The sequence below is a fragment of the Patiria miniata genome, unplaced genomic scaffold (genome assembly GCF_015706575.1).
Source record: "Patiria miniata isolate m_02_andy unplaced genomic scaffold, ASM1570657v1 HiC_scaffold_3, whole genome shotgun sequence".
NCBI lineage: Eukaryota > Metazoa > Echinodermata > Asteroidea > Valvatida > Asterinidae > Patiria > Patiria miniata.
Window position 1 is genome coordinate 24,540,627 of NW_024037069.1, and position 27,983 is coordinate 24,568,609.

Below are 27,983 nucleotides of genomic sequence, written 5' to 3' on the forward strand. Positions count from 1 at the left end.
TATAGCTCACCCTAGTATAATAGTGCACTCACGATGCATTATCATTGCCCACTGCAATAATCTTCACCGACATTGTGATTATTATATTACTCCCCGAGATGAGAACATGGGTAATTGGTTATTCCAGTCCATCCAGCTATCCTTCAGTTACTCAAGGCAGTATAGCGCCGGTCGATTTACCCGTCTTTTTGTTGTTGTTGTCATCTTCGAGAGTTCTGCCGCCGGCCATAGCTAGGGATACAACCGTCCAGACGGATCGCGAATGCACACGACTCCGGGTATTGAAATCCCTGAAATGTCTGGGAATAACACGAACCAAATGTCGGAATTGCGGATTTACCAGATCCCGCATCAGTGCTTAAATTAAAGGGAGTAAGTCTTTGCACGTAAAAAAAAATTGTCGAATATCGTTTCAATGGGCTATTTGTCACGTATACTATTCACATTATTATAAACAGAATGAAAGGCTGCAGGCTGTGAGCATGCTTCCAATTTATCATGGAATAGATACAAAAATTGGTTCATGATTCGCTTGTAGTCTTTTCATGCATGCATCTGGTCTACCATGCATACACCATGGGCTGGATTTAATAGCCCACTCATTGGTGTTAAATCCTATACAACAGCACTGCCCAGCTCACAAAGAACAGTGTGTCAGTCATCAGTCATTCATTCAGTTAGTCATTCAGTCGAGGAGTTAGTCAGTCAGTCAGATAGGCACAGAGGACTAAGCCAGCCCTCTGGGACGAGCACAATTTTTTTTTCATGAAAATAAGCGTTCACATAAAATATCGTTTCAGGCGCTACATAATTTTAGACTCCTGTAAGTATTTGAACGTACTCTCGATCACGCGAGCCTAAAGGGTACGGCGTGCCGAGTGCGCGACCAGTTTTGAATTCTGCGAAAAAAACCCCAATAGTTAGCATGGCGCTAAAACGTCCTTCAACAACAGTGATATATGATAATGCATTTTCGCACAGAGTGCATAAGCATAAGCATAAGTCTAAAACTGACTTACAATAATAGAGATGGATTTAATAGGTTTTGCGTTTATGGTGAGCCACAGACGAATTTAAATGTAGCAATCGATCCGAGGGCCTCAGTGCTATCCTATAGGTGTGAAAAGGTCTCCAGTGTCACACAATGGCAGAACACAGACAAACCTTAGCTTGGCTGCTGATATACTTTGCTATAGAATATTGAGTACAACTCCTGCCAACATATTCACCAAAAGATACTGCTTTAAAAGTGTAGTTAATTAAAGATGCAAGACGAGTCAAGAACGATCAGGTTCAGCTCTTGATTACCGTCCCACTCGTTATAGGGAAGCTACTGTAATCATCCCTGACGTGTTCCTCCTCGCTGGACCTGAGCGAAGCCCATACTGCCGTGAATTCATGATTATTCCCGAGGGTGGAAGTTAACAGAAAAAAATCTCCTCCGGCTTCTCTGTTGACGAGATTATTCCAACTCGATACCTCCTAATCACATTATTTCGGAGGTGGTGCGTTTTATCGCGCGCTCGCCGGAATATATTTGGGTGCATTTTCTTCGTTTGCGTAACACTTTCCAACTGCAAGTCCATGGGCTATGCATTGCATGTCACTATAGGGGAGAAAAATTTCTGCTTAAGAGCTTTGCTGTAATATGTGGCAAGGCATGGTGTCATGTTTCATGCATAAACCCTTCTATCCTATCAACGTAATCGGAATCAGTTTCCCACAAAATGGATTTATAAGGCGCCGAGATGTTTCCTTTGAAAGCAAGTGTTTTGTGATCGGTTGTAGTTTGTAAGTGTAATCTAAGATTTCGTGAAATTGAAAAAAAAATCTGCAATACTCTTGCACTCTTATATACTGGGTCTTCAGGCAGACAATTCCTACACTGGTTTCGGGTTACATAATCTTATGTGCCATCAGTGTTGTTTGCATGAAGGCCTAATACTGCGTGACGGAGTGGCCGTACATAATTGTTTTTCTTTGGGGAACCCTCATCAGTGGAGAAGATCATAAAATGTAGTCTTAGTTCCATTAGAAATGAGGCCATGGCTGAAGTTTCTAAAAACAAATTATGTTTTCGACAGATTATTTCTCCCGTGATAATTCGTGTTACTTCAAGATCATGTGCAATACGCATGCGTTTGGCGCCACTGAGTTGTATGACGTCACAATATTAACACAACGCGCGGAAAGTTTGGTAAACAAAAGTGACGCGTAGCTAGTTACGCTCTCACAATAAAATCTTTGGGCATGGCCTGACCGGTCGTTCACACAAAATCTCCAGCTTACCAAAGATGAAAAAAATGCTTACGGCTAAAAAAAAATGTAAACTCCTTGCAATAAGCCGAGCTTTCCAGAGAGTTTTGTAGTTGAACCTGTGTCAGCGGTCGGGGCCCGTACACTCTCTGGCCGGGCAAAGATGGATCCCGCTAACGAACACGACCCGACCATGGACGCCCACATTGTGCACGCTGTCAACGTCAACAACAAAAAGGAAATGGCCGAAATGAAATTTCTGACCAAGTGAGTTTTCGAATCCGCAAGTTACGAATTCGCGAATGACGGCATATAGTTATTCGTGTCATCAATGGCAGGAGAAGATTTCGTCTACTGATTGTGTTACGTTTAGGAGGTATATAGCTCTCAAAACCTTAAAACGATCTTACCAACATTTCTCGACAATTGAAAATAAACTTAAAAGATGAACCCTAAGTTTGTCGACTGTCATTATTAAAAACAATTTCCTCTCAGACTCAGTGGTGTATTCATCTAGAAAACGAAGATGTCTTGGTCAAAGAGAAGGAACTTTTACCCCTGTCTACCACTTAAAGCAATCCAACCTTTACACGACCCCCTTTTTTTTTAACGCAGATCATTGGCGAATGCTCGTCACGTGCAGCAGAGCATTTACCGTCAGGAGGAGAAAGACCTGATCAGACAGCTCTGGAAACTGCAGAAGGAGAAAGAGCGCCGCCACCCAGAAATAGACTATAACACCAGGCGTTCGGGACATGGGCTGCAACGCCTATCCAGCGAGCAGGTAAGTCGGGGTGGCTGGAGGCGGCATGGTTTGACAGTGAAAGCGTGGCTCTGCAATGCGAAACGGCAGGGCGATCGGAGTGGAGACTATACACAAACTTCGTCACTACTGAGCTCGGCGTGTACTTTGTAACGCCCGTTTCATACTTTACCTTTGTCGAGCCGAACCAAGAAGTTTCGGAGCGACTCTGGTCGGCCAAAATAGACTTTGGTTTCAGACATGCGAACTCCTAAGCCTGTCTTAATTTTCTGTTGACTAGTCGTTCCATGCTCTTTCAACGAAGTCTCTCCTATACTTCTGACCGTCCCCGGCCACGTTTCGCCCCTCATTTTTTTGAAGGAACGTGAAAGCGCCAGTACCTCACAACCGCTGCTAGTAGTAATGCCCTCCCTAGCTTTTATCGCCATTCATTGCAACAAACAAAAATTGGGGCCACCTTTGCTTGCCACTAGTTTGGCGCTACTGTCGAACACCAGTCTGAACCGGATGTTAAAGTGTGTAGTCATTATAATTGGGACAGTTTAACCATGTGCAGTGTTCCGACCTGACTCCTCCATTACATTTTGGTCAGTTTCCTTTTCACTCGGACTATATGCACCGCGTGTGAAATCAAACTTGCAGTATATTTAACCGATTGTCATTTTTTTCCCTGCAGATGGACGGTTCGCATTCCTCACGACGAGGATCGTACAACGTCTTGTACCGTGGGAGTGATCATCATTACCATCCTCATCCCCCATCCCCGTCTCATCATCAACGTGTACATGATGACAAGAACTCGTACATGGGTCGAGCGCCGGAGGTCTCTCACCCTACTACAGGTTACCATTACCATGCGCCTACAAAAGGAGACAAGCATTCGCACGATAGGGACCACGGTAAGATCTCAGTAAGATGTGATCGAGTCAGTCACAAGCCAATCGCAAACCATTCACAAGACAATCACAAGACAATCACAAGACAATCACAAGACAATCGTCAGTTGGAAATGGACAACTTGTATATGATTGACTTGAATTGACTTTCATTAACGAATTGTGATAACTTGGGTATGATGGCCCATTTTAACACGAGATTTAGATACTTTTAAAATACACTATAAAACAATTGCCTCATTTTAACTTTGAAGGATCACAAAGGAAGAATGGGAGCTTATGTTGTGTCGTGCAATTTTGAGGTTATCTTGTAACTTTCCAACGGTCCAAATTTATTGAATAAGTTTTAAGAACGGGGAACAAACAGTATGGTCATCCCCGTCTCCCACTATAGCCGACACGGATTTACGCCACTGCTCTTGTGTATCACAATGATCGTTATATTTCACCTATAGGCGCAAGCAGTCACCACCTTCCCTTTTCCAAGACCAGCAGTCACCATTTCAACCCTGAGCAGTTCGTTCACCACCATCGACCGGAGTACTACCCCATGCCCCCGGCCCACCGGCGACACTCCACCCCGGGCTACCATCCCACGGAAATACCCGGCGTGGTCTCGCAGTCATCACGGTTGAACGCTATCGTCCAGCCCGCCGGCTACGGTCACTCCATCGCTGAACACGCTGCCCATCTCGGAATGCACAGGCATTACCACAGAGGGTAAAGCAAAGTCTCTTGGTGAAACAATACAAGAGGTTAATTTTGTTTCAAGTTCTGAGAGGGAAGAACATTTCATGCTGCTTTTGGAACCACAGAAAATCTGCCAACATCAAACAAGTTTTGCTCAACGAAAAAGATACCGCCGAATGCCAATTCTTTTCGCTTGCGACTGGGCATCGGCTTAATTTTTCTAAGCACATGCAAAGAAATATGGCATGATTAGAATATCCACAAAATTGGGCCCTGAACTGTATGAAATTACTTGTATAAAAAAGAGAACCAAAATTGTGAAAGAAAACAACCCCGCCCCACACTAGACTTAAAAATGAGAACAGGCTAGACGCAAATTAGTTATGATTCCATGCAACAAAATATGAACATGGTGTCTCTTTCAGTATAGCCAAATTACAGCAGTTCTAGTGAAGTTAAAAGACTTTTTTGTCAGAGCATGGTGCTCTGATCAGCTTTGATGTAATTAGGTTGATCACATTCAGAAGCATTGAGGGCTTTAACCTTTGCACTAAACCTAAAAGATTCCTTCGTGCCCGCATTATACTGTCGAACTGTTGAATATAACCACAGGGTGCCGCACCATGCTTACCGCAACCCGTCTCACGGGCCAACCGGGCACCCGTCCCACCTGATGACGGACGACATCCACAACATCGGGAGCTACGAGAGCCTCACACGGTACATCAACCTCCTGGACTACCAGGCCAGCGAGGAGAGCAAGGCCGATAGGCGACATAAGAGGCCGCACCATCACAAGAACGACGACAAACAGGGACCGTCAGCTCACCCCGATGAGTTGGGAGAGGCAGGGGTTCATGGGAGAGAACAGAGCGTAGAGGAGGTCATCCAGGTAGTAGGGGATGCGTATTTGGCACCCGTGAGCGACAAGAAGGAGACTGAGGTGGATAGACCAAGTGGCCACGGCAAGGAAGTTGATGGGGGAGTTGTCCCCCAGGATGATTCAGAACCCAAGTCAAACGGGGGTACGTTATGTAGTTGTTGGTATGAGCCAACGTTTAATGGGAAATATCTGCGATTTGGGGATAAAAGCGTCATTAAACGCTCAGCTACTCTAGTACGTGACATTAATAAAGTCATAATTATTCCGTGTGAGATATGGCAAAACAAAAGTACATCCTTTCCCGCAATTTTGACATGCAGCAAAGCCCAAATCTATTGGATGTATCGGGGTCCCCTCGGCCACGCCGTCACCGACGACTCAGGGCACCAAGGGGACAACCGAAGGAGAAGACGCCGGGAAGGACACCAGCCATCCCCGCCCCGGAGTCGCGGAGGAGCCGGTTAGGTCATCAGACAAGGTAGATCCGAGCGTGACACCAATAGCTAAGCCACGCGGGAACGGGAAAGGAACGGCTGCTGTCGGTGTCGATGTTCCAGCGAAGAGAAGCAGCCGAAGGGGTCTGCATAAAGGCAGAGAGAGCGGGCTAGGTGAAAAGTTTGTTCCTTTATACCCACTTGCCTAGCGCTGGGGTACGTTCGACTCTTGCAACTGGCGTTAACGTTGCTCACACTGCAAACGTACTAACCCCAAGTTTGAACGAAAATGACCCCCAAAAACTGTTGTCAAAATGACAGCACCCACGTGCTACAAATAGCACTGTGTAGATAACAGCTTTTAAAATTTCAAAGTGAAATTTCAAAGTTTCTAATGTTTTCTAATGATTTTCAGCGGGCCGGTAATATCACTTTCGAGTTTCGACAGCGCGCGGCGCAATAATTTCAACCGGGACTGTTGTCGATTTCTATTGTGACATTGGGCCAACGAAATACACTGTACACTATGTATTAGGTGGTTTCAGAGTCTTCGTTTTTCTCATTTTGTGAAAAACAATCTTCCATGACAGATTCCCAAAGAAGCCGTGGAGAGGTGCTCCCACAAGGCTCAAGCCACCAACAGTACATTTCCAGGCAACCGTCCTTGAAAGCCTCGAAACACCACCCGCAACCACACCTCACCAGACAGATCCTGTCCGACCTGCATGCCATCGCCTCGCAACCGAGTCACCACAATCGCCACCCGTCCACTCACCACCGTGACCCTCCTCCTCACCACCACCACCACCACCCGGTCATGGCCCACGTTCACCCCCACCACTCTCACCACCAGAGGCCCCGGGAGCCGGTGACGGCGGCCGAACGCAAGCGGTTGGCTGTGGAGCTTTTGGCGCGGGAGTACCCCGTGCTCCTTCGGAACGCGCCCACCAAGTTCGACCCGATGGAAGCCCTCATGTGCCGCTACCTCAGACTGTCGTCCACCAATGTGGAGACCCTGGAGGAGATGTGCAGGGAAGCTGGGATCGAGGTTGGAGCGCATGCTCACCACCAAATTGAAAACGCCAATGAATATGTATTTGGAGGTGAAAAACCATAATTGCCGCGAACGGAAGCCAAAGCAACTACCGCAAATTTGATCATCAGTCTGTAGAACAGATTTCGTTACATTTTCAATATAGTATGAGACTTTTTATTTCATAACTTTAAGTTATATTAGGCCTGCATTATCAAACAATCTCCCTCAGGAATTTTATATATCGGATCTGAGCTCCACTGTCGCTTATAAACGTCAGCCATATATAGTAATTAAATCATTCACTCTTTGTACACAATTTTTCATAACAACATAATAAAGCGTTATCAACATCAAGTCAGGATAGGTTTATTTTATGATTTTTGTCGCGGTTCACACCAAATTGTCAAAAATAAAAACAGGTTTACGTTAGTATAAGTTGTGTACGTGTTGACTTTCCTTTGAGAAATTGCCCATCCCCGCGTCGCCTGTCTTTGGCGGCAGAGGCACGCATTACCATTCCTTGTAAACTATGTACAACATCATGCAAGTGTGACGACACAAGAATTATTTATGTCGGGTCATATAATGCAAAATTATATGGACAATTATTATTGTGAGGAAAGGACATATTTTACATGTATCCCTTTTTATTTATTAAATCGCGCCTACACATGTGTGCAAAAACATATATGCCTTTAAGTACGACGCAAATGAACACTACCATCCTTCGGTAGGATAAGCATACAACTGACCTAAGAACAATATACGGTACATGTACGTTAAGATGAAAAGTTCCACTTTGAGGGTTACGAACCCAGTCAGCCCCCCCCCCCCCAACCACACGGGTCCTCTTGTCTTGTCTTGTCTGGTACTGCACAAAACGCCCAGGTGGCTATCAACGTACAGTCCATCATGAGTTCTAATTTTTCAACTGCCCGTTGATCAGGCACTTCAATGCGACCACGATCCTTTGCTTCTTCGGTGTAAGGCGGGAGTGCAATCCAGAATAGTTCTTGGATACAGTGAATATCTATGGCAGTCTTTGTTTGACCGGATAACTTCATAATTGAATTCGCGTGTCCGACGAGTGGTTGTGTTGTTCATGGTGAGATGATGAATTTGATTGGGCGATGTGATGAGTCTCCCTGTAGATCATAAGCCGAGCCTAGTTTCCCTTCCGATTTGCAGTGATTTCCAGTTCAGGTCATGAAGCATGTCGGTGACGCTGCTAGTAGTAGTTATTCTCAACGAATCTTGTTGCCCTCCTTTGAACTTTTTCCAGATTTTCCAACTAGACTTTCTGGTGAGGGTCCCAGATTGGGGTGCAATATTCAAATCTTGGTCTGAGAAGTGTTTTGTAGGCGATGTCCTTGATGTTAGATGAGTAATATTCCAGAGTTCCGCTTTAAGAGTCTTAAGATGCTGTTTGCTTTGTTGACGACAGTTTAGGTGATTGTTCAACTCCACCACCAACCACCACCACTACCTCCACCACAAACAGGCCTTGAAGTAAAACTTATATATATTTTCAGCTCACTGAATTGGCGGAGTCAGATTTAAAATATGCGTTTATTTTGCACTTCTGAAACAAAACTTTGAGACAAAAGTTAAGATCACCATAGAGCCAGAGATAAAAGCCGATGCTGAAAACAAAGCCGATGTTTAGAAAATCCATTGTCTTCAGTAAAATGGTATACTGCCCTCTGTTGTTTATCGTGTACGTATATAATATGACGATGAAATCCACCAAAGCTGTGTTCACCAGCTGATCTTGTTTCAGAAAGGCTCTCCAAAACTTTGCAGTTGTGGTGTCATTTCGCCCTTCAGTGGGCAGTTTCTCCCTCGGAAAGAATGCGGTAAGACTGTTAATTCTATCGATATATCGTTAGTCGCTGGAACAGTTGTCTAAGTTGGAAAATTGTGACTCATTTTATTGTGCACTTTTGCTGTAAAGTGTAAGTTGTACTTTTTGTAGCCCCATATTGTGTGGCCAATTTACTAGACTACCTCCGTAATTAAAGGCCACACTTCCAGTTCCAACATGTCGAACTTGGTAAGTTTTTAGTTTATTTTTGCTTTAGAAGCATACTCCCCCTCGGTACAACTATAGAATGCAGGGCCACTTTACTCTACATCCGCGCCTCCGTACGGCTGCGTGGAGGCGTGGAGCCGCAGTGCAGTCGACCTACCTCCGAAAATCGATCGTGGAGTCGTGGAGCCGCAGTCGATATCTCCGAGAATTGCGCCCTCTATCGGTGCGCGTCTCTGCGACTCCGCGACTCCGCGCCTCCGCCACTCCAGTGCCCCGCGTCTCCGCGACTCTGCGACTCCCCGACTCCAGACAGTGCCCCGTCGCCCTTCTCCCTTCCTAATTTGCGAGCCCATTTAAAATGGATATGGATGCTTCGTTCTCAAAGAAATTCCGCCGAGAATTGCGCCTTCTATCGGCGCGCGTCTCTGCGACTCCGCGCCTCCGCGCCTCCGCCAATCCAGTGCCCCGCGACTCTGCGACTCCCCGACTCCGCGCCTCCGCCACTCCAGACAGTGCCCCGTCGCCCTACCCCGCGACTCTGCGACTCCCCGACTCTGCGCCTCCGCCACTCCAGACAGTGCCCCGTCGCCCTCCTCCCTTCCTAATTTGCGAGCCCATTTAAAATGGATATTATGGATGCTTCGTTCTCAAAGAAATTCCGCCGAGAATTGCGCCCTCTATCGGCATGCGTCTCTGCGACTCCGCGCCTCCGCCACTCCAGTGCCCCGCGACTCTGCGACTCCCCGCCTCCGCCACTCCGCGACTCCGATCCGTACCGTGCCCCCAACACATTTACAAGCACGCCCTCCCTTCCGATCCTTCATGAGAAGCTTAGAAGACAAGTCCATTCGCTGTACTTAGCACTTTTTGCAGGTTTGCATATCTATTACTCCTAAATCCTATCCATCCACGCCTCCAAGCAAAATAAAAAACCTTGCTCTGGCGTGGCCCTGCATTCTATAGTTGCTCCTCTTTATAGGCTAATCAGAAAGTGCTGCCTTTTTGAGATGTCTAATTTTCGACTTTCGTGAAATTTCATGTTGAAATTTTGGTATTTTGGGTAAAAATTTGGATACGCAAACGTGTGCAAACGAATCTGGGGTCGAGTACCGACTACCGAGTACCAAATCGTTGAGTCTGCGCAAAATTCGAGTCCGAAAAATCGAGTACGGGCCAAGTCCAAATTATTTTTGAGTACTGATAGTCGAGTACGGGCCTAGTAGTGTGTACTCGAGTTGTACTCGAGTTGTACTCGAGTACGAGTACGAGTACTCCAACACTGACTCTCACCTTCTCCTTTCCTTTAGTTTAGGCCTATTCCTATTTCTTAATCAGTCACTTTCTTCATCGAGATTTGAAACTCGGACTCTTCTTCGAAACACAACACTTTTACCACTAGGCCGCACACGGGTGCTTGTTGCAATTATCAATCTTTGGACATTATTTGAAGCATCCATTGAAATAAGACTAATGAATATTAAATAAACTTAATATTCATGAGAAATTAAATATTCATAATGATGTATTGGACTGTCATTGGCCGGCTCATGCATACCGCTATACTTCCAGACACTTCAATCACTATGGCCGGCTGCCTCCAACTTAGTTCTGCATAATGTGTGCATCCAAAATGTGCCCCAAAAAACAATTTTTTTTTAATGAAAATTATTCGCATTGCCGGAGCTTCCTGGATTCTTCTTGGATAAAATTACATGGTGAGGTGAAAATGGATGTGTTTGGCGGCAGGAAAGTGGAGGCCTATGGACAACTTCCCGGGTTGGGGTTGCTTAACGGGATACAGTTGGGCTTGGCTCGGCCGGGCCATTTTGATGGGGTCGGGGTTGCTGGATGAGATGATCTGGCTTGGCTCAGCTGGGGCTGGGATTTGCTGTGCATGGTGTGCCGCGCCACTGCGCCGTGCATGCCGCGCTGCTGTCGCATCTCTGCACCGCGCTGGGTCCCGGCAGCCACCGCCCCGCCCACCGCGCCGCCCACCATGCCGCCCACCGTGCATGCCGTGCCACCCTACAGCCGGCTGGAACCCCACGCATGGTCATGCCATAGATCCTGCGACTTACAGTACCTGCAACGCAACACACCCAAATGCTCAAACATTGACGAACAACCTGTGTGAAAAATACCATGCCCTATACGCTAGCTACATACAATGTACAACGCCTCTCACAGTCGAGTTGTTTCCATGTCAAAGTTGACTTGGTCAAGTTGTCACACTGGTCCAGTCGTCTCAATGGACGAGTTGTCCTGAGTCGAGTTGGCAAACGGTCATTGTCTGACATTCTATTAAATAATAGCAGATTCCTTAGGCATGGGGGGGGGGATGGGGCCATCACCCACAACCCCCCCCCACCTTTAAAAAAAACCAGACAAACAAAAAAGTTCTGTTGTTTTTCAATTTAGTAATGAAACCAGAAGAGGAGTCGAGACAATGATTTTCAAATCAATGCTACTCATCCCCTTCCCTAAGATTAAACAGAGTTTGCTCACTGTTTCATGACTCCTGACTCCTTGACATGTAAAATAGTAGGAACCGTGAAGGAGTCAGTGTACAGTTCGCAACCGTTGAGAAGTTTCCGCATGAGCCAGAATATGTTCACATCTACTTGAATTTTCCCTATACGCTGTTCTGCAAGAACCCTTGTACCAGTATCTAAATGAGTTGAAGGAATTAGAAAATTCTCCGCAAATCCAAATTCAAGGTAAAAAAGGGATGTGTTCTTCATTTATTCATTCTCCATCTTCTCCATCATAACAACATGGCCACAGCTGCCGCACAGCACAGAAACTGTACATTGTTACACAACTTGTCACATTTAATGCTGTGGTAGTGAACTTACTCTAAATCATCATGACGGTGCACTAAATTGTTGATTTAACGCAGCGTGAATGGACTTAGTACATGTATCTTGATAAGATTAGAAGTGCAGCAAGTGCCCCTTTCATTTTGTTGTTGTAATTTTCATGGTCATATATTTGTATACACACATGAGACTGTCCAATGCCTTACTGCATGTTCCACCTGTCAATACATTTAATTTGCATACATGTCAGACATCAATCAAGGCTGTGATTGGTTGAAATATCATGGGGAGTGCCTTCTTGAAATTATAAGCCAATGACATGTTAAACAGTTGCTAGTTATTATTTATTAATTTAATAAAAGTGTTAACCAATTCTTTAATGTGAATTTAAAGTGGTGATAACTTAGTCCAATTTTACCCCCTCCCACACCTCACCCCCCACAAAAAGTTAAGTACATGTATCGTGGAGAACTTGCATAATTTCCCTTGATTTGATATTTCAATTTTCAAAATGCACTTAAAAAAAAACTATAGAGAAACTTTTTTTCCTGTATAGAAAATACATGTATGACAGTTTGTTATACAAATTGTTTCCAAACAAAATGCTCTCTGCAATACAGGGACTTTATGCCCTGGTCATGGACTACTGGTGATGAAAGAACTAATCACAAACAAAGTTTTGCCCTTTTCCTTCATGCGTGAAAATCTAGGGCAGTACTTGCGTCATAGGGGGCCAGCCATTGTATCCACGGTTCCTGCGCCATTGGCTGGCTAGACACCTTTTACATGGTTTCCACATCAAACCCAGAAAGGTGTACACGAATTAGGCCAAAAAAAATAATAGTTCTGCTTCCGGTTTCCCTACCTACCCTATTCTGACAGCCCCTACCCTAATTTTTTTATGGGAAAAATGAGAAGAAAACACCCAAAACCATCAATTTCTACCTTTTACCCATAACTTCACGCAGACGCCTCCTCACAAAACAAATTGGCAAAAAAAAAATGTCCCTACCTACCTACCCTATTTTTCAAATGCCATGTAATCGGAAGCAGAACTATTTTTTTTGGGCCTTATGTACAGAGGTTTGTGTTGACACAATACTGCCAACAGCCAGCAAAACTATGACAAAGCAAAAATTGTTGCAGTGTACTTTGCCCAGCATACATGTACTTGCATGCTTTAAATGCTCTCATGAGACCTTGACACTGTCAAATCAGGCGCTGGATGCATGACAGTTCCTGTACGTGCATCAGTGTATGGTCTAGTCGGATCGTGAATTTCAGTATTGAAGTGGTATAATTTCCATGCATTTTGTAGTTGCTGTTCAAGTCACATACATGTACATGTGTTTTAGTAGTGGGTGAGTGCTTTTCATTTGATGTTTTCACTGATCATGAGGAGAAGAATACACTGCCAATATGTGTTGTGCATGTAGTTCAATAGCTGATCTATGTACATGTATAGTTTATGTACAGTGTGTATTTGTGACCCGCTCTGCAAAAATGAGTCTGATGTCGCATAATTTGAATTCAAGCTTTTGCCATTTTGAAATGGAAACAGTAAAGATTTGCTCAAAATTTGGATTTTTTTGTTTTTGTTTTATTTTGGTTGTTTGATAGTTTTAGTTCAAATATCTTACACAGAAATGTAAATATTGTAAGAAAAAGAAAAAAATTATGAATCTTTGGTGCTTTTCTTGGTTAGTTACAGTGTATTTGTCATTTTTCAAAGCCTTTTTTCTCCATTGAGACACTTCTAGCTTTGCAAAAACTTTACAGAATGAAACAAGCACAACAATGCAACCAAATGTCCTAGAGAGGTCCGTGATATACCAAATGAAAGCTTATTTCATTCCCATTTCATTAATGTAGTTAACTCAAAATGTCAGTTTTGCAACAACAGACTCATTTTGCGGAGCGGGTCACATTTAAGAAATGATACATTTAGAGAAAAAAATATTAAAAATATTAGCTCCTATTTTGTTTAAGAATAACTTATAGTTATATGCATTTAAAGAATGATTGTTTCTCAACACAATGCTGTTTTCCCCATCTCATGAAAGGATGATATATGTGGTCCAATTTGCGGCAAAGTGGATGAAAGGAGATTAACATGCCATTGCCAGCAATCTCTCTGTTGGTCAACTTACCTATTGTTCTTTGCCAATCAATAGTGAGTTGGAACAACCTAAACGTATGCTTCAATGATTATGTAAACGAGTTACATAATCAATGAATTTTAGGTTCCAACTAAGTATTGATTGGCAAAGAACAATAGGTAAGTTGGCCATTTAAGTTATTATTAAACAAAATGGGAGCTAGTATTTTTGATATTTTTTCTCTAAATGTGTCATTTTCTTTTATACACACTGTATATGCCAGCCAGGTAAATCCATGTTGTTGTATAAACCTTAGCTTGATATTGTGGAAGCCTTTTTAAAATGTTTGCCTAGAATGTAACACTGCACCAAGAATTCAGCAGGCTTTCCAAAGTGTCTGTGGATTTTTAAAGTATAAAATATACAACTACATGCAATTTTTTGTTTAATGTTGTATGGACAGCCTGTTTCAATTCAAATATGCCTCTGCAAAAAGTATTTTCATGTGTACAGCATACAAACTTACCATTGAGTTATTTGATTTTGACCTTTTTGTCCCTGATGTGTAATTATACTTTTCTGTACTTTTTCACAGACTGTGACTACTGTGCTGTAACTGTAGCACATTCGACTGGTGCCACTTAACAGAGATGTAATCTGGGCAGTAACACTTGAGTAGCATCATGTACAGGCTACCAGTTGTTATCCAGGGGCACCAGCGAGTGGTCAACAGGCTTCGCCCAGAAGACACAAAGAAGGTCCTCGAGAAGGTATTCCAACAACTCAAGAAACAACCGGATCCAAAAGCGCGTCACCTGGACAATCTCCGATCCGTCTCGCAAGGTGTTCAGCGAGAACTTTTCCACACCGGAGGGCGCTATCCGGCCAGTGGGAAGGCACTGTTTGGAGATGCCTACGAGGTCTGGTCGGAGGACATGGCCTGCATTCTGCAGGGTACTTGTCTACCAGGCAGTACCAAGTACTGCCGCACCAAGTCCATGTTTGGCAAGCTGGAACTGGGCGACATCATGCAGGGCTCCTCTGGCACCAAGACACATCTGATGTCTACCTATACCCTTGCTGCAGCACCCAAATATCGTGGGATCCACACTTTGGCTGCTTCAGGCCTCAAACCACAACAGCAAGCACCACCCCAAAAGAAAGTCTATCAAATAGACGGCACTCCCGTGAATGCACGTATGAAGTCTGGACTCCCCCAAGAGCTGTGGAATGAGGATATCGCCTGCGTCCTGCAAGGAACCTGCCTACCCGGCAGCACCCGTTACTGCCGTACTAAGTCCATGTTTGGCAGTCTGCAGTTAGCAGATGTGATGCAAGGGACGCCACATCGGGCCTACAGTACCCAGTCCTCCTCATCCGAGGGGAACCAGTCACCTGCCACTGGTACCCAGCTCACACAGCGAGAGAGGCTGAAGCGTGCTGTGAAGGACTACGGATCCACTGTCATCGTCTTTCACGTGTGCATCTCGCTGATGTCGCTTGGAGGATTTTATCTTGCAGTCTCCAGGTGAGTTTTAGGTACATTTGATAATGAGTCATTATGACTTTCATGGTAATTCCTCTGGAAAAGAGGAAGGAAAGTTTTTGCCCAGGATGATGTTTTCAAATATGCTTTATTGACTTTTTTTGTTGGTGATTGTGTCCCCTTTGTAGTGGACTAGATGTGCAGGCCCTCCTGACGACAATCGGATTCAGCTCCGACGTTGTCGCATCACGTCTTGCCACGGGAACCAGCACATTCCTGGTAGCCTACGGAGTTCACAAGCTGTTTGCCCCGGCAAGGATTGCCGTCACGCTGACCTGTACGCCGTTTATCGTGCGCTACCTTCGCGGTATTGGTTTCTTGAAGGTGAAACCAGTAGCCATACCTAAGTAGAGGAGAAACAACTTTGAACAATGTGAGCTGGAATAAAATTTATTTTTGTAGAAGGGTGTTTAGTGTTCAATCCATTGGTGCACTGTGCAGCTACATGTAGTTACTTGCATTTTTGAGTTGATTGTTTCAAAATCTTTCCTAAGTTGTACATTTGATCATGTGCCTTTGCAAGTTTGTAATCTTTACCCTTTTAAATCCAGAAGTATCCAACATGCGTCCATGTACCATTAGGATTGATAATTGGGGTGCGTCCCGTATAGATGGCTAAATTAAATGATGCCAAGTGCGTATTGTTTCTAGTTCAGTTTATTGCAATGATTTATCATGAGTTGATATCACTGAATAAAATGATAAACCCATATTTGGCAAGATGTAATTGACTTATTTATATATCTGCACCAAGCAGCTCACTAATGTTTTGGCCGTCGCGGCTGCCATGACATAGCAGTAAAAGCATACTATAGACACCTAATATGATGAGAGGCAACATCTTCCCATCTTCTGAGTTCCACTGGCTGTTATACGCCGAGCTTCACGTAAAAATCTGGTACTCATTTTTAATAGCTTTCAAATGTGTTACACAGCCTGATTGCCTGAATTTTGTATTCTTTTTCTTTTCATTTCATTTGTTAATTTTGTTGCTAAAGGGGTTCCAGACAGCGGGGTCGGAAGTAATAATCAAATTTTTTTTTCCTGGGTCGGGAGCCCAAAGTTAGTCAATGGGATATCCCCTTGCACAGCAAGAGTCTATGCGAGCAGATTCAGCGATTCATTACACAAAATTAAGACTGCGTCTTGACCTCCAGGTCTAATCATTCAGCGGGAGCCTATCAGGTCTTAGTAACTCGTATTACAAAAACATGGCAGCCAAATTGACCAATCAACAGCTTGGTCCACAAATTCCTGACCGAAACAACGTCACCGTTTCTAAAGTTGACTCCGATCGGCATAAAATTGACATTGCTTACATATCAGATGCTGGTTATGGAGAGGACACTGTTGGACAACGGATGATACTCAGACTAGCCCAAAATAGGGTCAGTCAGAAATGAGAACCAAAGAAATAAAAATGGATGCCCTAATACTAAAATAAAGGGAGCCAAAATTCTAGTTCAATCGTTAAAACTCAAAGCACCTTTATTACCATACAATATTACATCATGATATGTACAAAATAGCGTGAAATTGTGTGTATACATGTAATTAGTTATCAATTACATCGTAGTAATAAAAGTACCTATCAGTTTTTGCTTTGTTTTGTGTTTTTAAGCTCAGAATATAGGAAGTAACCAATGAGCTGTAAAGACAATGTATTTAAAAACTAAATGAATATGGACAGATTTGAACTAAGAGATATTAAAAAAGGATTCATGTTTAATCCCTTGTTCTTTACAATGTCTGTGGTTAAGGGTTCTTATTTACACGCTGTGAATATTTTGGTTTGTGTGCCATAACCTATTCAGTCCTCTACCAGTGCCAGTCATATTGTTATTTTGAAGAAAACTGTACAGCTATATGTATACACATCTTTTTCATTCAGAGAATAGGGTAACTCCCAAGTTTTTTGGCCCAATGGCCAACCAAAAAATGCAGCAGTCATTTAGCTTAGGAAATTTAAAGGACACCTATTTAATATTTATTCAACACAAAATTACACATACATACTAATTTAAAATTGACGTGATGTTACTAACGTAATTTTCACTTAAAATAATTTAGTCGTCAGTGATATCATAAACTGGATACACAACATTACATACACTGTCCCTGGGTACATCCTACCGTCTCAAAAGGGAAATATTTGAGTATTCAAATAATATGCATCAGTAATACCACTTTTCTTGATTTGAAAAGCTAGTGGGTTCAGTTTTTTCCCTTTATTTTTATATCAATTTGGTAAATTTTTGTGCTGCTTCAAGAGTCATTGGTACATGTATGTGTAAACATTTCAGCGAAATATGTTGTAAAGTATGGAAAAAGAAATAAATTGGAATGGAGTAAAAGATGTCAGAAACATTATCGCTTGCTTTCCTTCAGACAATTATCATTGTAAATGAGCTTAACTACGGTGAAAACGGTCAAAAGAGTGAAGAACAAAATCACCATCCAGTGCAAACACCATCATGACTTACTAAAAATGAAATTACTTGGACACACATTTAATTTATTAATTAGTCCTATAGACTGGATGTTCTACTAAAGGTATTTAAAAAATTGTAGAAAAAAAGAGAGGATTTGTAATTTTTAACAAGTAATTTCACACTCTGTCATTTCCAATGAGCACTTTCACAGTAATATGCGCCATGATCATGTTCATGGAAAAAAAACACCATGTGTTGCCTGCCGAGTATGTACGTCAATTGAAATCTTTTGCACTTCCAATATGCACTCGCATCTAGCAACGTTTTTTTTTTTTCCTGGAACAAAATGGTGCATCTTAACGTGAAAGTGCTAATTGCAATTAACCAAGGCACATGTGGATTAATTAATGTAAATAGCATTTATTTTGTTTCAGTCTGCATACTTGGAACAGGACTAAACAGTCCATGCTTACTTCAAATGTACAATATTTCTGACATTTAAGACAATTCACTTTCACCATAATGAAATAAGCTACATCCGAACAATATACAAGTACAACTCGCCCACGAGATTATTGCTGGTTTAAATTTGATGGAAACAAAATATATAGTTACTGTTGACCAAGCTCCTACTCAGTTCTGCTAGGATGCATCTTCCCAGTGAATATTCATTTCAATTCAAAGTTGCCATCTTGTAGTGCTAACTTTGGCTCACAAAGCAGCGCATGATTTTTTCCCTGCATTTTTTTCTGCAGACTTTGTACAGCAACAGCTAAATGTACATGTAAATGTGAGCCATTTGTGCACAACAATAGCGGCAAACCTGGCACTTGCAAATATACACATGAACATGTAACTTTATGTGCATGCTGATGAATCAAATGTTGATACCATTGAATATTCTGCACCCATAACTACATGGCTATCCATTCGCAGGCTTTCAAGCAGACTCGGGTCAAAAAGTAGCACAGTAAGATAACAATTTTCAAATTTAAGAAAAAAATAAATAGGATTTTGGAGGACAAAATCAGGATAAAAGAAGGACTTTTGCAGACTTTCAGGAGTAGTTTTCGTTGATACTCGCCCATGTCCAAAGCCTCATTTGGCATGTTCTGTACTCACAACACTTGTGCTCCGTCCTCAACTAAGCTCTTGGAAGTACAGTTGCAGTACTCCTACGCCCAAGCCCTTCATTGTGTGATTTACATATATGTGTAACACTGTTACAAAAAATATCCAATAAGAATTAATTTTTTTGGGGTCGTGGGACATAGAAATAGGAAAAAGTAGGAGAAAAAAAGTAGCAGCAAGTTAAAAAAAAAAAAAAATAGGAAAAAGTAGTTTAAGTAGGAATACTTGAAAGTAGGAATACTTGAAAGCCGTCATTCATCTAGGGAAACACAGTGGACAGATTACACTGTCCTAATCTGAGTATAGACCCTTTGCACGGAGCGCCCTCTCCGAGAACAGGTCTTGTCATTTCAAATTCAGTGACAAATGAAAGTACTCATGCGTATTCAGATGCAAGTGATCTATAGAGAACCGAAGTGTGATGTGGTCTCTATAGAGAACCGAAGTGTCATGTCATCTGACTTTGCCCTGGTTCACGCGCTGATGTCAACACACACTTAAGCTCTGTGCGTGAACCAGGAAAATATGTCGCTATTGTTGCAGAACATTGCCTTGGTCTATCCAATGAAATCTACATTCATGTACAATGGCCGCTCACTGGGGCTTAGCTGCATCTTGGGGGAGGTCATGACCTTTGGCTGATCTTCTCTTGGATCCACGCGTGGGCGATCACGCCCTCCAGAGACAGACGATGGGAAGGGTTGTGCTTCAAAAGCTATGCGGACAGGAACAGGGAAAAGGTTAGAAAAAATGCAGGCGCTGGTGTGACACTGCAAAATAATTATGTATGGTAATTAAAAACCAATCAGTCCGGACAATTTACTGTCCACGCCAAGAGGCCCTCGGTAATGATAAAAGCATGGTGCCAGCTATGGACTCCACACACAAGTACCGACGGTTACAGAGGGTTGGGGAGGCGACTGGGAGGGGCTCTTGGAAACATCCCCCATGCGAAGATGCTATGGGTTTGCGCACATTCAGAGTCAAAATAGTTGTGTGTACTTTGCACCATGCAAGATGTTGATGTAAATATGCCCTAAAGAATTATGTGAGAGTTTTTAAACTTCTGATATCAATGTTTTCCTAGATCAGTTATCGTGGAAGCTCAAAGGGCTATTAAGCTCATATTTTTTTTCTGATTTAATTAAGAATATTGACTACACACCTTGCATATCAGGTCTCGTGCTCCCTCAGAAACATGTTTTGGAAATGTGAATTCCACCTGTTATGGAAAAAATTAAGAAAAAAGATACTTATGAAAAATTATTAGAGTAAAAGCATTTGCCTAGGTTTGCTGGAAAAAGAAAGAACTACATGTAGGAATAATGCACTTTTTTTCTGGGGGATGTGTTAAAATCTTGAACCTGAAAATAAATCATGTTGTTTGGACACTATTATGTTTCTGCTGTATTTCATGAAAGTATGCTCTGACAAAGAATGTAATATGTGGTTTTGGGCTAGTAGTGAAATCAAAAATCCATTTTAATTGCTTATGTGGTTGAAAAAGGCAGTGTAGGGTATTAACCCTAACAATCCCCATCTAGTCAAACTCCAACACCAGGGTTTGTTGGAATCTGTTGGAGTGAGTACTGCACTAGTAAACTGATTATGCTTTACATGGGGTCAGGCATACCACCAATAATCAGAGGCCAATGGTTTTTGTGTACAGTTTACCATATGTTGTTAGAATTTGTAGGAGTGAGGAAGGTTCCAAGTAAATCACTCAAGGGGGTTAGGGTTAAGGAGCTGTAAGACCAATGGAATGGACTTGAATGAAATCGCAGGAACATCCATGGAGACAACTACCCACCTTTGTAATCTTCCTGTAGGTCTCCGTGTTCCCTTGCGACTCAAATGGTGGTTTGCCGACTAGAAACTCGTAGCACAGCACCCCTAGACTCCAGAGATCCACCTTTTCGTCGTGGGTCTTCCCTTCGATCATCTCTGGGGGCAGGTAGTCTAGGGTGCCGCACAGAGTGGCTCGTCTGTAAAAGCCACGGAAGAGGATTAAACAAAATGCATCTCCAAAGTTGCTATTTTATTTTTGACAAAATTACATCGTACTGACGGGCTGATTAAAACATTGTTTTGTGTGATCTTCGTGAAGTCTCTGAAAACAACTCACCTGGATGAAGGAGCGTGGACAGACCACCCAAAGTCGGCAATCTTTAGGTCTCCTTTCAGGTCCAGCAGCAGGTTTTCTGGTTTGATATCTCTGTGGATGACCTTCTTCTCGTGGCAGTAGAGCAGTGCTTTGGCTAGTTGGTAGATGTACTGTGTTCACAAGTCAATAATAATGAACCACAAATGTATCACAATTGCAGAACTAATTTTTTAAGACCTTAAAACCCCTCATTATGAATGAGTTTGTTAATTTTCAGAGGTGAAGTCTGTTTGTGTGTGGGTTAATAGGAGATGTGCATACTTATCAAGGAAAGAGGGGGGGGGGATTATATAGAAATGGCGACATGCGCTATCTTTGTGACATAATACAAAGTGGGTTTATGATCACCCAGCTTGTCTTACTCCCAACTGAACAATTAAGAAATTGCATTTGAAGGTTGCAATTTTGCATCACACCACTACAAAAACAGAAGCAACCGAGAACCCCATTCCACACAGACCATGACTGTTCACTCTATCAACCTTCAACTTACCACGGCCGACCGGTCTTCATCAAAGTGGCCCGCCTTCTGTGCCTGCATCTCCTTGTACAACTCACCCCTCGCCGCATACTCTAAGATCAGATAGACTCTGGTGTCGTCGTAAAAGTAACCGTATAGACGCAGGATGTGGTCATGTCTGCAAAGTTAGATGGTTGAACGAGGCCCATGAATACCATTTTGGCAATACGGATACACTTTTTTGAAACTTATCCTGGATATCTATTTACATGCAGCATAGGTTCTTCAATTGCATACATTGTATTGGAACAGTGAAAATGTGGAAATGTGGAAATAAAGAGTGAAAATGGTGCACTTAACACTGGTATACATGCATAGAGGAAGTACGGTAAACTGATATGACAACCCAAAGACTGCCACAGCCAAATGTTAGGTATTATACATATACAACATGGTTTGTGGGGAAATAGTGAAAGCTAATCTCCCGAGGCGAAGATAGTCCCAATCATCCAACACCTCGTGGTCAGGATTCCACAACATTTTGCTTGGAATATCAACTGTCTATGACTCCTTGTAAATTAACACAATTTCAAGACTTATCCATGAATTTCCAGGATAGCTTTAAATTCCAAGATTTGTCCATGACTGTGGGAACCCTGTATGATATTTGGTCCGGACGTTTGACAAAGCTGATAGTTTCAACTGTTACCTGAGATGTGACTGGATCTCAATCTCTCGTCTCAGCTGATGCTCCACCTTGGCCTTCTGAAGTTGGGATTTAAAGAGCACCTTGAGAGCCACGATGAATTTGGATTTCTTCTCCCGGGCCAGATACACATTGCCAAATTTGCCCTTGCCAAGGGGCCTGCCGATGTCAAAGTTGGCAAGGCTCCATTTGTTTCTGTGGATAAAGAGCAAACAACGTGAAAGGCCATATTTTACCTCGAAATAAATAAAAGTCAATCTTTGATTTAAATTGACAGCTGCAGAAGGTCTTTAAATAAAAACATTAACAGATGACGGTTGGCAATCAAGTGAAATGCCTATTCACAGAAACCTAATTGACGCTTGCACAATTTAAAGCAAAACTCAAACGTTACATCTTAGACTTAGAATTAAGTTTGCTTGCGATATCCCAGATTTGCCTACAATTAATTTATTTTCTATTTGAACAAAATGTTGGCCAGTCAGCCAGATGCTAATGTTGTCCACCATGAGTACGGTATGTTTGGAGAATGCTCATAATTTCTTTAACAGAGGAAGTGTTCTGGAGGGTGTAGTTAAGTAAAGGTTTAATTGTCTGTTTTGGTAAAAGAGCATGTGGGCTATATCTTCTTCAATCTTGCCAAATGTTCCAGAACCTCCGAGTTGATCACAAAGAATCTGGGGTCGAATATCACGAAACGCTAAGACGCGTCTTAGGAAGAGTGACTTGTCCTAGGATCGATTTCACCAAACCTAAGACGCGTTCAAACACATCCTTACTTCCTTAGCAACCCGGCTGAACTGGTCTTAAATTGAGTTCGGTCTAAAGGTTCATCTTATCTCATTAATGTGTGCGTTAATTTGCATACTGTCTACAAATTGTTGCCGTTAAAGACGAGTGTCGGCCTAGAGTGAAAGTTTCAAGGAAGAAAACTGCTGTAGAAACACATTTGAAAAGATTTCTGATACGTGGCCAGTTTTAACAAAAATAGCTATTTAGAAAATTTAATTATACGCCAACACCTGATCAACATGTTTAAATAGAGTGATGAAACGGGGAGCAAGAATGACTCTATCGTATCTTGTGTAGAACTACCTGGCGTGTGAATTTTTCTGGCAAAAGTTCGTGTTCTATGCATGCGCGCAGAAAGTTGGTTTTGCACGTTCCTCTTCAACGACTGTTTTGTCAAGCGGTAAAAACAAACATGAAACAGCCATCAAATTGGTAGCTTTGATGTGTCTTGCTTAAGATGGGTTTAGTGAAATTGATCGATCTTAGAGCGGGGACTCATCTTAAGATATGTCGCAAGATAAGACGAGTTCCGTGAAATCGGCCCCTGGAAAGGTTAGAGTCAGAGACAAAGGCATCTTACGCTTCTTTTGACTGAGTTGATGTCATTGTCGTCGTCGTAGAATTGCCTGCTTGGGACTCCTTGAGAACTCGATCGTGTCCTGTTGCCTTCTGCTGCTGTATCTGTTGTTGATGTTGGTGCTGGCGTGCTGCCGGGTCCGGCCTATTTTCGTTGCTGGGAGCGACTCGCGCAGCCGGCTTCTGCATTGCCGCAGGATGGGCAGAGGGCGGACCCTGTCTTTCTGCATGGGCTATTCTGTTATCGGCATTCTTGTTTGTCTATGTTTTCAAAACCAAAAGTGAAGAAATTTAAATTTGGATATATTTTTCTGTTTTTATTGGGAAAAATGTTGTTTAAATATCAACATAAAACCTTACAGGGATGAAAATAAAGGATGTAATTATTGTCGTCATGTGGGTTAATGGTTAATACCGGGGCCATACGACTATTACGCACAGAAATTTGCTATGCCAGGAAACTTTATGCTAAGCCAATATTTGCTATGAGCAAGAAAAAATTGCAAAATACGATCATTATGATGATCTGATAGATGGCACCATGGATTCATGCCCATGTGGCAATTTCATGGTACTGCTCAACATTTGTGCTTACTTTAGCAGGAAATTGTGCTAACCTTAAGCACTATATCACTGTGTGATTTACTGACAGTTGAAAACAAGTGGAGATTTTGATTGTTACGGCACTAATTTTCAAGCAATTTGTTTTCTTGTGAGGTTAGTGTGCGTTTTGCTTTACCTACTGCTTACGTTTCAGTGAATTTACTGAATAAAGACGGAGGCTCTGTTAGCAGAAATTTGTGTGCTTAGCATTACAATGAAATCAGGCCCTGGTCATTTTTACCATGACTGGTACACAGAATGCACCCAGGCTACTCTGAACTAAACCCTAGTTTCCATATCGAGGTAAGAAAAGCAGAGAGCTACGCAAACAAGACCCAAACTGCAACGCACTGAACGCAGACATATGGTAATATTTCATCCGACATCACCGACAACCCAGACAGAGGCAAACTATCTCGCAAAGTTAAACCAATTTGCCGATGGTTCCGCGCACTGTCTGCGTCAGCTCAACGTCGATATGGAAACTACGCTTAACAGAGGGAAACAAATTTCAGTGTGGTTTGTTCACCTTTGCATTCTGCAATAATCTCAATGCCTGTGACGATGTAGAGGCTGTGGTAGACGTAGTGGATGCACTACGTATGTTGCCATACATGTTGCTCTGTGATGCCGCTGGCAGTACTCGCTTCGGAGCCATGCTGTGGTGTGATGGACCGGTGGGCGTCATGAACTGCAACAAATCATTGGTAAGTTTTTACACAAAGTTCCAAGCATGCTTCAAAACTCAAGGAATATTCAGAACCCTCTTTGTTTTTTTCTCTAAAGCTCAAAGAAATCCATGGTGTTTATGTAGATTATCATGGTGGACCACATGTGGAACACTGAATGTAGATGTGCAAGACAACTTCAAACATGGAGAGGACAGCTCCCTGAATAAAAGAGCACCCTCATGCATCAACCCACGAATCCTCAAAGTGCCCAAGAGAACCTTGCCATAAACAGCGGACCATTAGGGTACTTCACTATCTCCACTCACCTTAGATTCTGGCTTGTAGGCCATGGTAGTTCAGGTCCTGTTTTGATACCAACGTAAAATTCTGCAGGATGAACTGGAACAGAGGGGAAAAAAGGTCAGTGCTTAATATGGCTTATGACATTCTGTATGCAAAAAAAGTTGCATTTATCCTGATGAAATAGCGCTTTCACGGTAACATGCGCCATCTTGCTTCTAAGAGACAAATTAACCCTAACCCTGCTGAATCCAACAGGATCCAACTATATCATAAACCTGTTGGAGCCTGTTGAATTGAGCAGTAAACCCCTTGTGCAAAAGTACATATTCAGAGTTGGATTCTGTTGGGTACTGATATTACGCCAAGTTGGACTCTGTTGGATCCAGCAGACAACTAAAACTTAGGCACAGTTGGATTGAGGAGTAACCGTTGCACTCTGTTGGATTAGCAGGGTATGTTGCTGCGTACATATTGTCAATCAAAAACTTTTACACTTCCAAATAAGTCATCATGTGTACCCTTTTAAATCATCAGATTAAAAAACAGTTTTGTGTAATGAAATTTGGTTTTGATGTCAGCAATCAGCAAAAATACCAGTTCCTCACTTCTTGTTAACTGTTAGAGATACAAATTACTTTCTTTCGTATTTATTTGTTACATGTAGTGTTCAAATATTTGTGACTCGAGCTAAATATTTGACTCGACTCGACCTTCTTGACCTAATGATTTGACTCGAGTCAATTCTTTAAAATGACTCAACTTGACTCGAGTCACAAAAATTAGTGACTTGTTCATTCATAACTGCCCTTCCATCCAGAGTACTTTCGTAGCTCTTAAATGTTGAACTACCATGCTGAAGGTCCTGGGATCAAATCCGTGCTGAAACTGTGAGAACTTTTTATTTCTTTTTTAGTTGTCTTTACTTTCATGTTTTTAATCAAATCCTACTTTTTATTGAAGTGGATTTCATATTTTTCTCAATTCATCCGTGGCTTTGGAGGATTTTTTTTAAAGGGAAATATTGTAAGTCTAAGTATTCGGTTGATAGTCTGGTTCCAAGAGCCAAAGCTCCTGACATTGAATATTGTCAAGTCAGGGAAACAGACAGTCCACTGCCGTAACTAATGGATGATAGCCACCTCATTTGATTTACGTGGTGGCTTACGGCAGACGTAACGCAATTTTCAACTGCTATCGTTAGGGTATTGCAAAATCACCATTGCGAATCTATATTCCAACCAGAACGCTTCGGTAGCTTGATTGGTTACATAATATAATTACTTATAGACATGACTACTGTGCCGGGATGCGGTTTTGAAACTGCTGCCGTGCCGCTCAATTGAAAAAAAAACAACACAATTTTTAGGACTAGGCCTAATACTTAGTTTTTTTACTTTCATATTTTTTCAAATTGTTCTTTTTATTTCAGTAGATTAAATTTTCTTCTTCGTAATCCGTGGCTTTGGAGGAGTCCGAGAACCAATTAGCCTGGTTATGCTGGTTCCAATCGTCCAACAGCAAAAGATCCTGACGTTGATAGCCTCAGAGAACCAGATGGTTCCGTGACGATATCAGTTGAAAATCGCGTTACGACTGCCGTAATGATAGCCACTGCATTTAATTTATGTTAAAGATAAAGAGTCAATGAATCAACTCAAAGTCAAAAGAACATGAAGAAAGCGCAAGTTTTTATACTAGTCATGACAGTCATTATTTTTTGTCAGTATTCTGTCACAAAACTAACAATCAATTTGACAATTTTCTTCATACTTTTTAAATTACATGATTTAGCCTACAATTTACAAACTATGAAAAAAAGTTTCTATGCCCATTAAGTTATGGCCCTAACAAAACAAACAAACAAACACAAAATTGACAAATGAACATTGAATTTTGAAAATGAAATGAAATTGAAAAAAAAAAAGAAAAAAAAATGTCTGCTGTGTGCTGAATCTTAACTTCTTAAGTTCTTCATAAATCATTCATACTCATAGCCTACATTTTTCCCTCCACTACTGCCCTCAAAGTTTTTTTCCTATATCCACGATTTACAAATCACGAACAGTACTTGCTGCTTCTTGACATCATTAATCAAGACGATCGACAAAACAATGCCCGATCTTTGGCACGACGCCAGATCAAATCTTTCGAACATGCCGAAGTCGAACCGGCTTTACACATATGAAGTTAAATGCACGTAAATCGACATTTCAAGAAACCTAACGGACATTATTTTCTCATTTTAATCACCATTCACATATGAAGTCAATAACAGGTTCAAACGAAATTCAATTCTTACCAACTAAAAGAAAAATTAAGCAATTTCTCGATGAAATACGGAGCTCAACTTAGACTCGCTTCGCTGTTCAGAAGTTTCCCTGTGTGCGCTGTGTACTTTTAAATTCGAAACCAAAATTACGAGCGCTGATTGGTCATTGGGACGCCGGCACTGTGATGAATATTCATTATCATACATTTCTGACTCTTTTTACATCAATAACACCAATTATTTCATAATAAATTTTGGGATAAATTTCTGCATGAAATAATAACATTTTTTTAGTTAAAACTTGTATATAAAGAGTTTGATTTTTAAATTATGGAACAATCTAGGGTGGGTGTCAGGTGATCTTGGTCACGTGAAGCCTTTTCATTTGCTATTTTTAAAATTTCGGTTTCGAATCAGCTTTG

At 42.1% G+C, this 27,983-nt stretch overlaps 3 protein-coding genes across 4 annotated transcripts; 2 read left to right on the forward strand and 1 right to left on the reverse strand.

Moving 5' to 3' along the window:
- Positions 1-2,191: 2,191 nt before the first annotated feature.
- Positions 2,192-7,267, forward strand: LOC119737117. Its single transcript, XM_038211215.1, has 7 exons — positions 2,192-2,523; positions 2,872-3,040; positions 3,696-3,918; positions 4,371-4,635; positions 5,218-5,630; positions 5,809-6,096; positions 6,513-7,267. The coding sequence occupies exons 1-7, from the start codon at positions 2,420-2,422 to the stop codon at positions 7,037-7,039; spliced, it is 1,989 nt and encodes a 662-aa protein (XP_038067143.1). The 5' UTR covers positions 2,192-2,419; the 3' UTR covers positions 7,040-7,267.
- Positions 7,268-8,671: 1,404 nt separating this feature from the next.
- LOC119737287 lies at positions 8,672-18,096 on the forward strand. Its single transcript, XM_038211502.1, has 3 exons — positions 8,672-8,814; positions 14,504-15,436; positions 15,583-18,096. Exons 2-3 carry the CDS (start codon positions 14,592-14,594, stop codon positions 15,803-15,805), a joined length of 1,068 nt encoding a protein of 355 aa, XP_038067430.1. The 5' UTR covers positions 8,672-8,814; positions 14,504-14,591; the 3' UTR covers positions 15,806-18,096.
- On the reverse strand, positions 16,921-27,705 carry LOC119737285 (aurora kinase). 2 transcript variants are annotated; one of them, XM_038211501.1, is made up of 10 exons: positions 27,592-27,705; positions 25,316-25,388; positions 24,848-25,009; positions 23,720-23,976; positions 22,351-22,542; positions 21,675-21,819; positions 21,143-21,291; positions 20,828-21,002; positions 20,183-20,239; positions 16,921-19,732 (listed from the first exon to the last, which is right to left on the reverse strand). In XM_038211501.1, exons 2-10 carry the CDS (start codon positions 25,337-25,339, stop codon positions 19,643-19,645), a joined length of 1,251 nt encoding a protein of 416 aa, XP_038067429.1. In that variant the 5' UTR covers positions 25,340-25,388; positions 27,592-27,705; the 3' UTR covers positions 16,921-19,642. The 2 variants fall into 2 exon arrangements, with proteins under 2 accessions (XP_038067429.1, XP_038067428.1); XM_038211500.1 differs by having other exon boundaries at positions 25,316-25,394; positions 27,592-27,704.
- Positions 27,706-27,983: the final 278 nt, after the last annotated feature.

Coding starts and splice junctions, on each gene's coding strand:
- LOC119737117 (XM_038211215.1), top strand. CDS start 2,420: ATGGATCCCGCTAACGAACACGACCCGACCATGGACGCCCACATTGTG. Junction 2,524..2,871: donor GAAATGAAATTTCTGACCAA/GTGAGTTTTCGA, acceptor TTTTTAACGCAG/ATCATTGGCGAATGCTCGTC. Junction 6,097..6,512: donor AGGCAGAGAGAGCGGGCTAG/GTGAAAAGTTTG, acceptor CTTCCATGACAG/ATTCCCAAAGAAGCCGTGGA.
- LOC119737287 (XM_038211502.1), top strand. CDS start 14,592: ATGTACAGGCTACCAGTTGTTATCCAGGGGCACCAGCGAGTGGTCAAC. Junction 15,437..15,582: donor TTTTATCTTGCAGTCTCCAG/GTGAGTTTTAGG, acceptor TCCCCTTTGTAG/TGGACTAGATGTGCAGGCCC.
- LOC119737285 (XM_038211501.1), bottom strand. CDS start 25,339: ATGGCCTACAAGCCAGAATCTAAG. Junction 22,543..23,719: donor TCAACTCAGTCAAAAGAAGC/GTAAGATGCCTT, acceptor CTTTATCCACAG/AAACAAATGGAGCCTTGCCA. Junction 19,733..20,182: donor CACGAGACCTGATATGCAAG/GTGTGTAGTCAA, acceptor CTGTCCGCATAG/CTTTTGAAGCACAACCCTTC.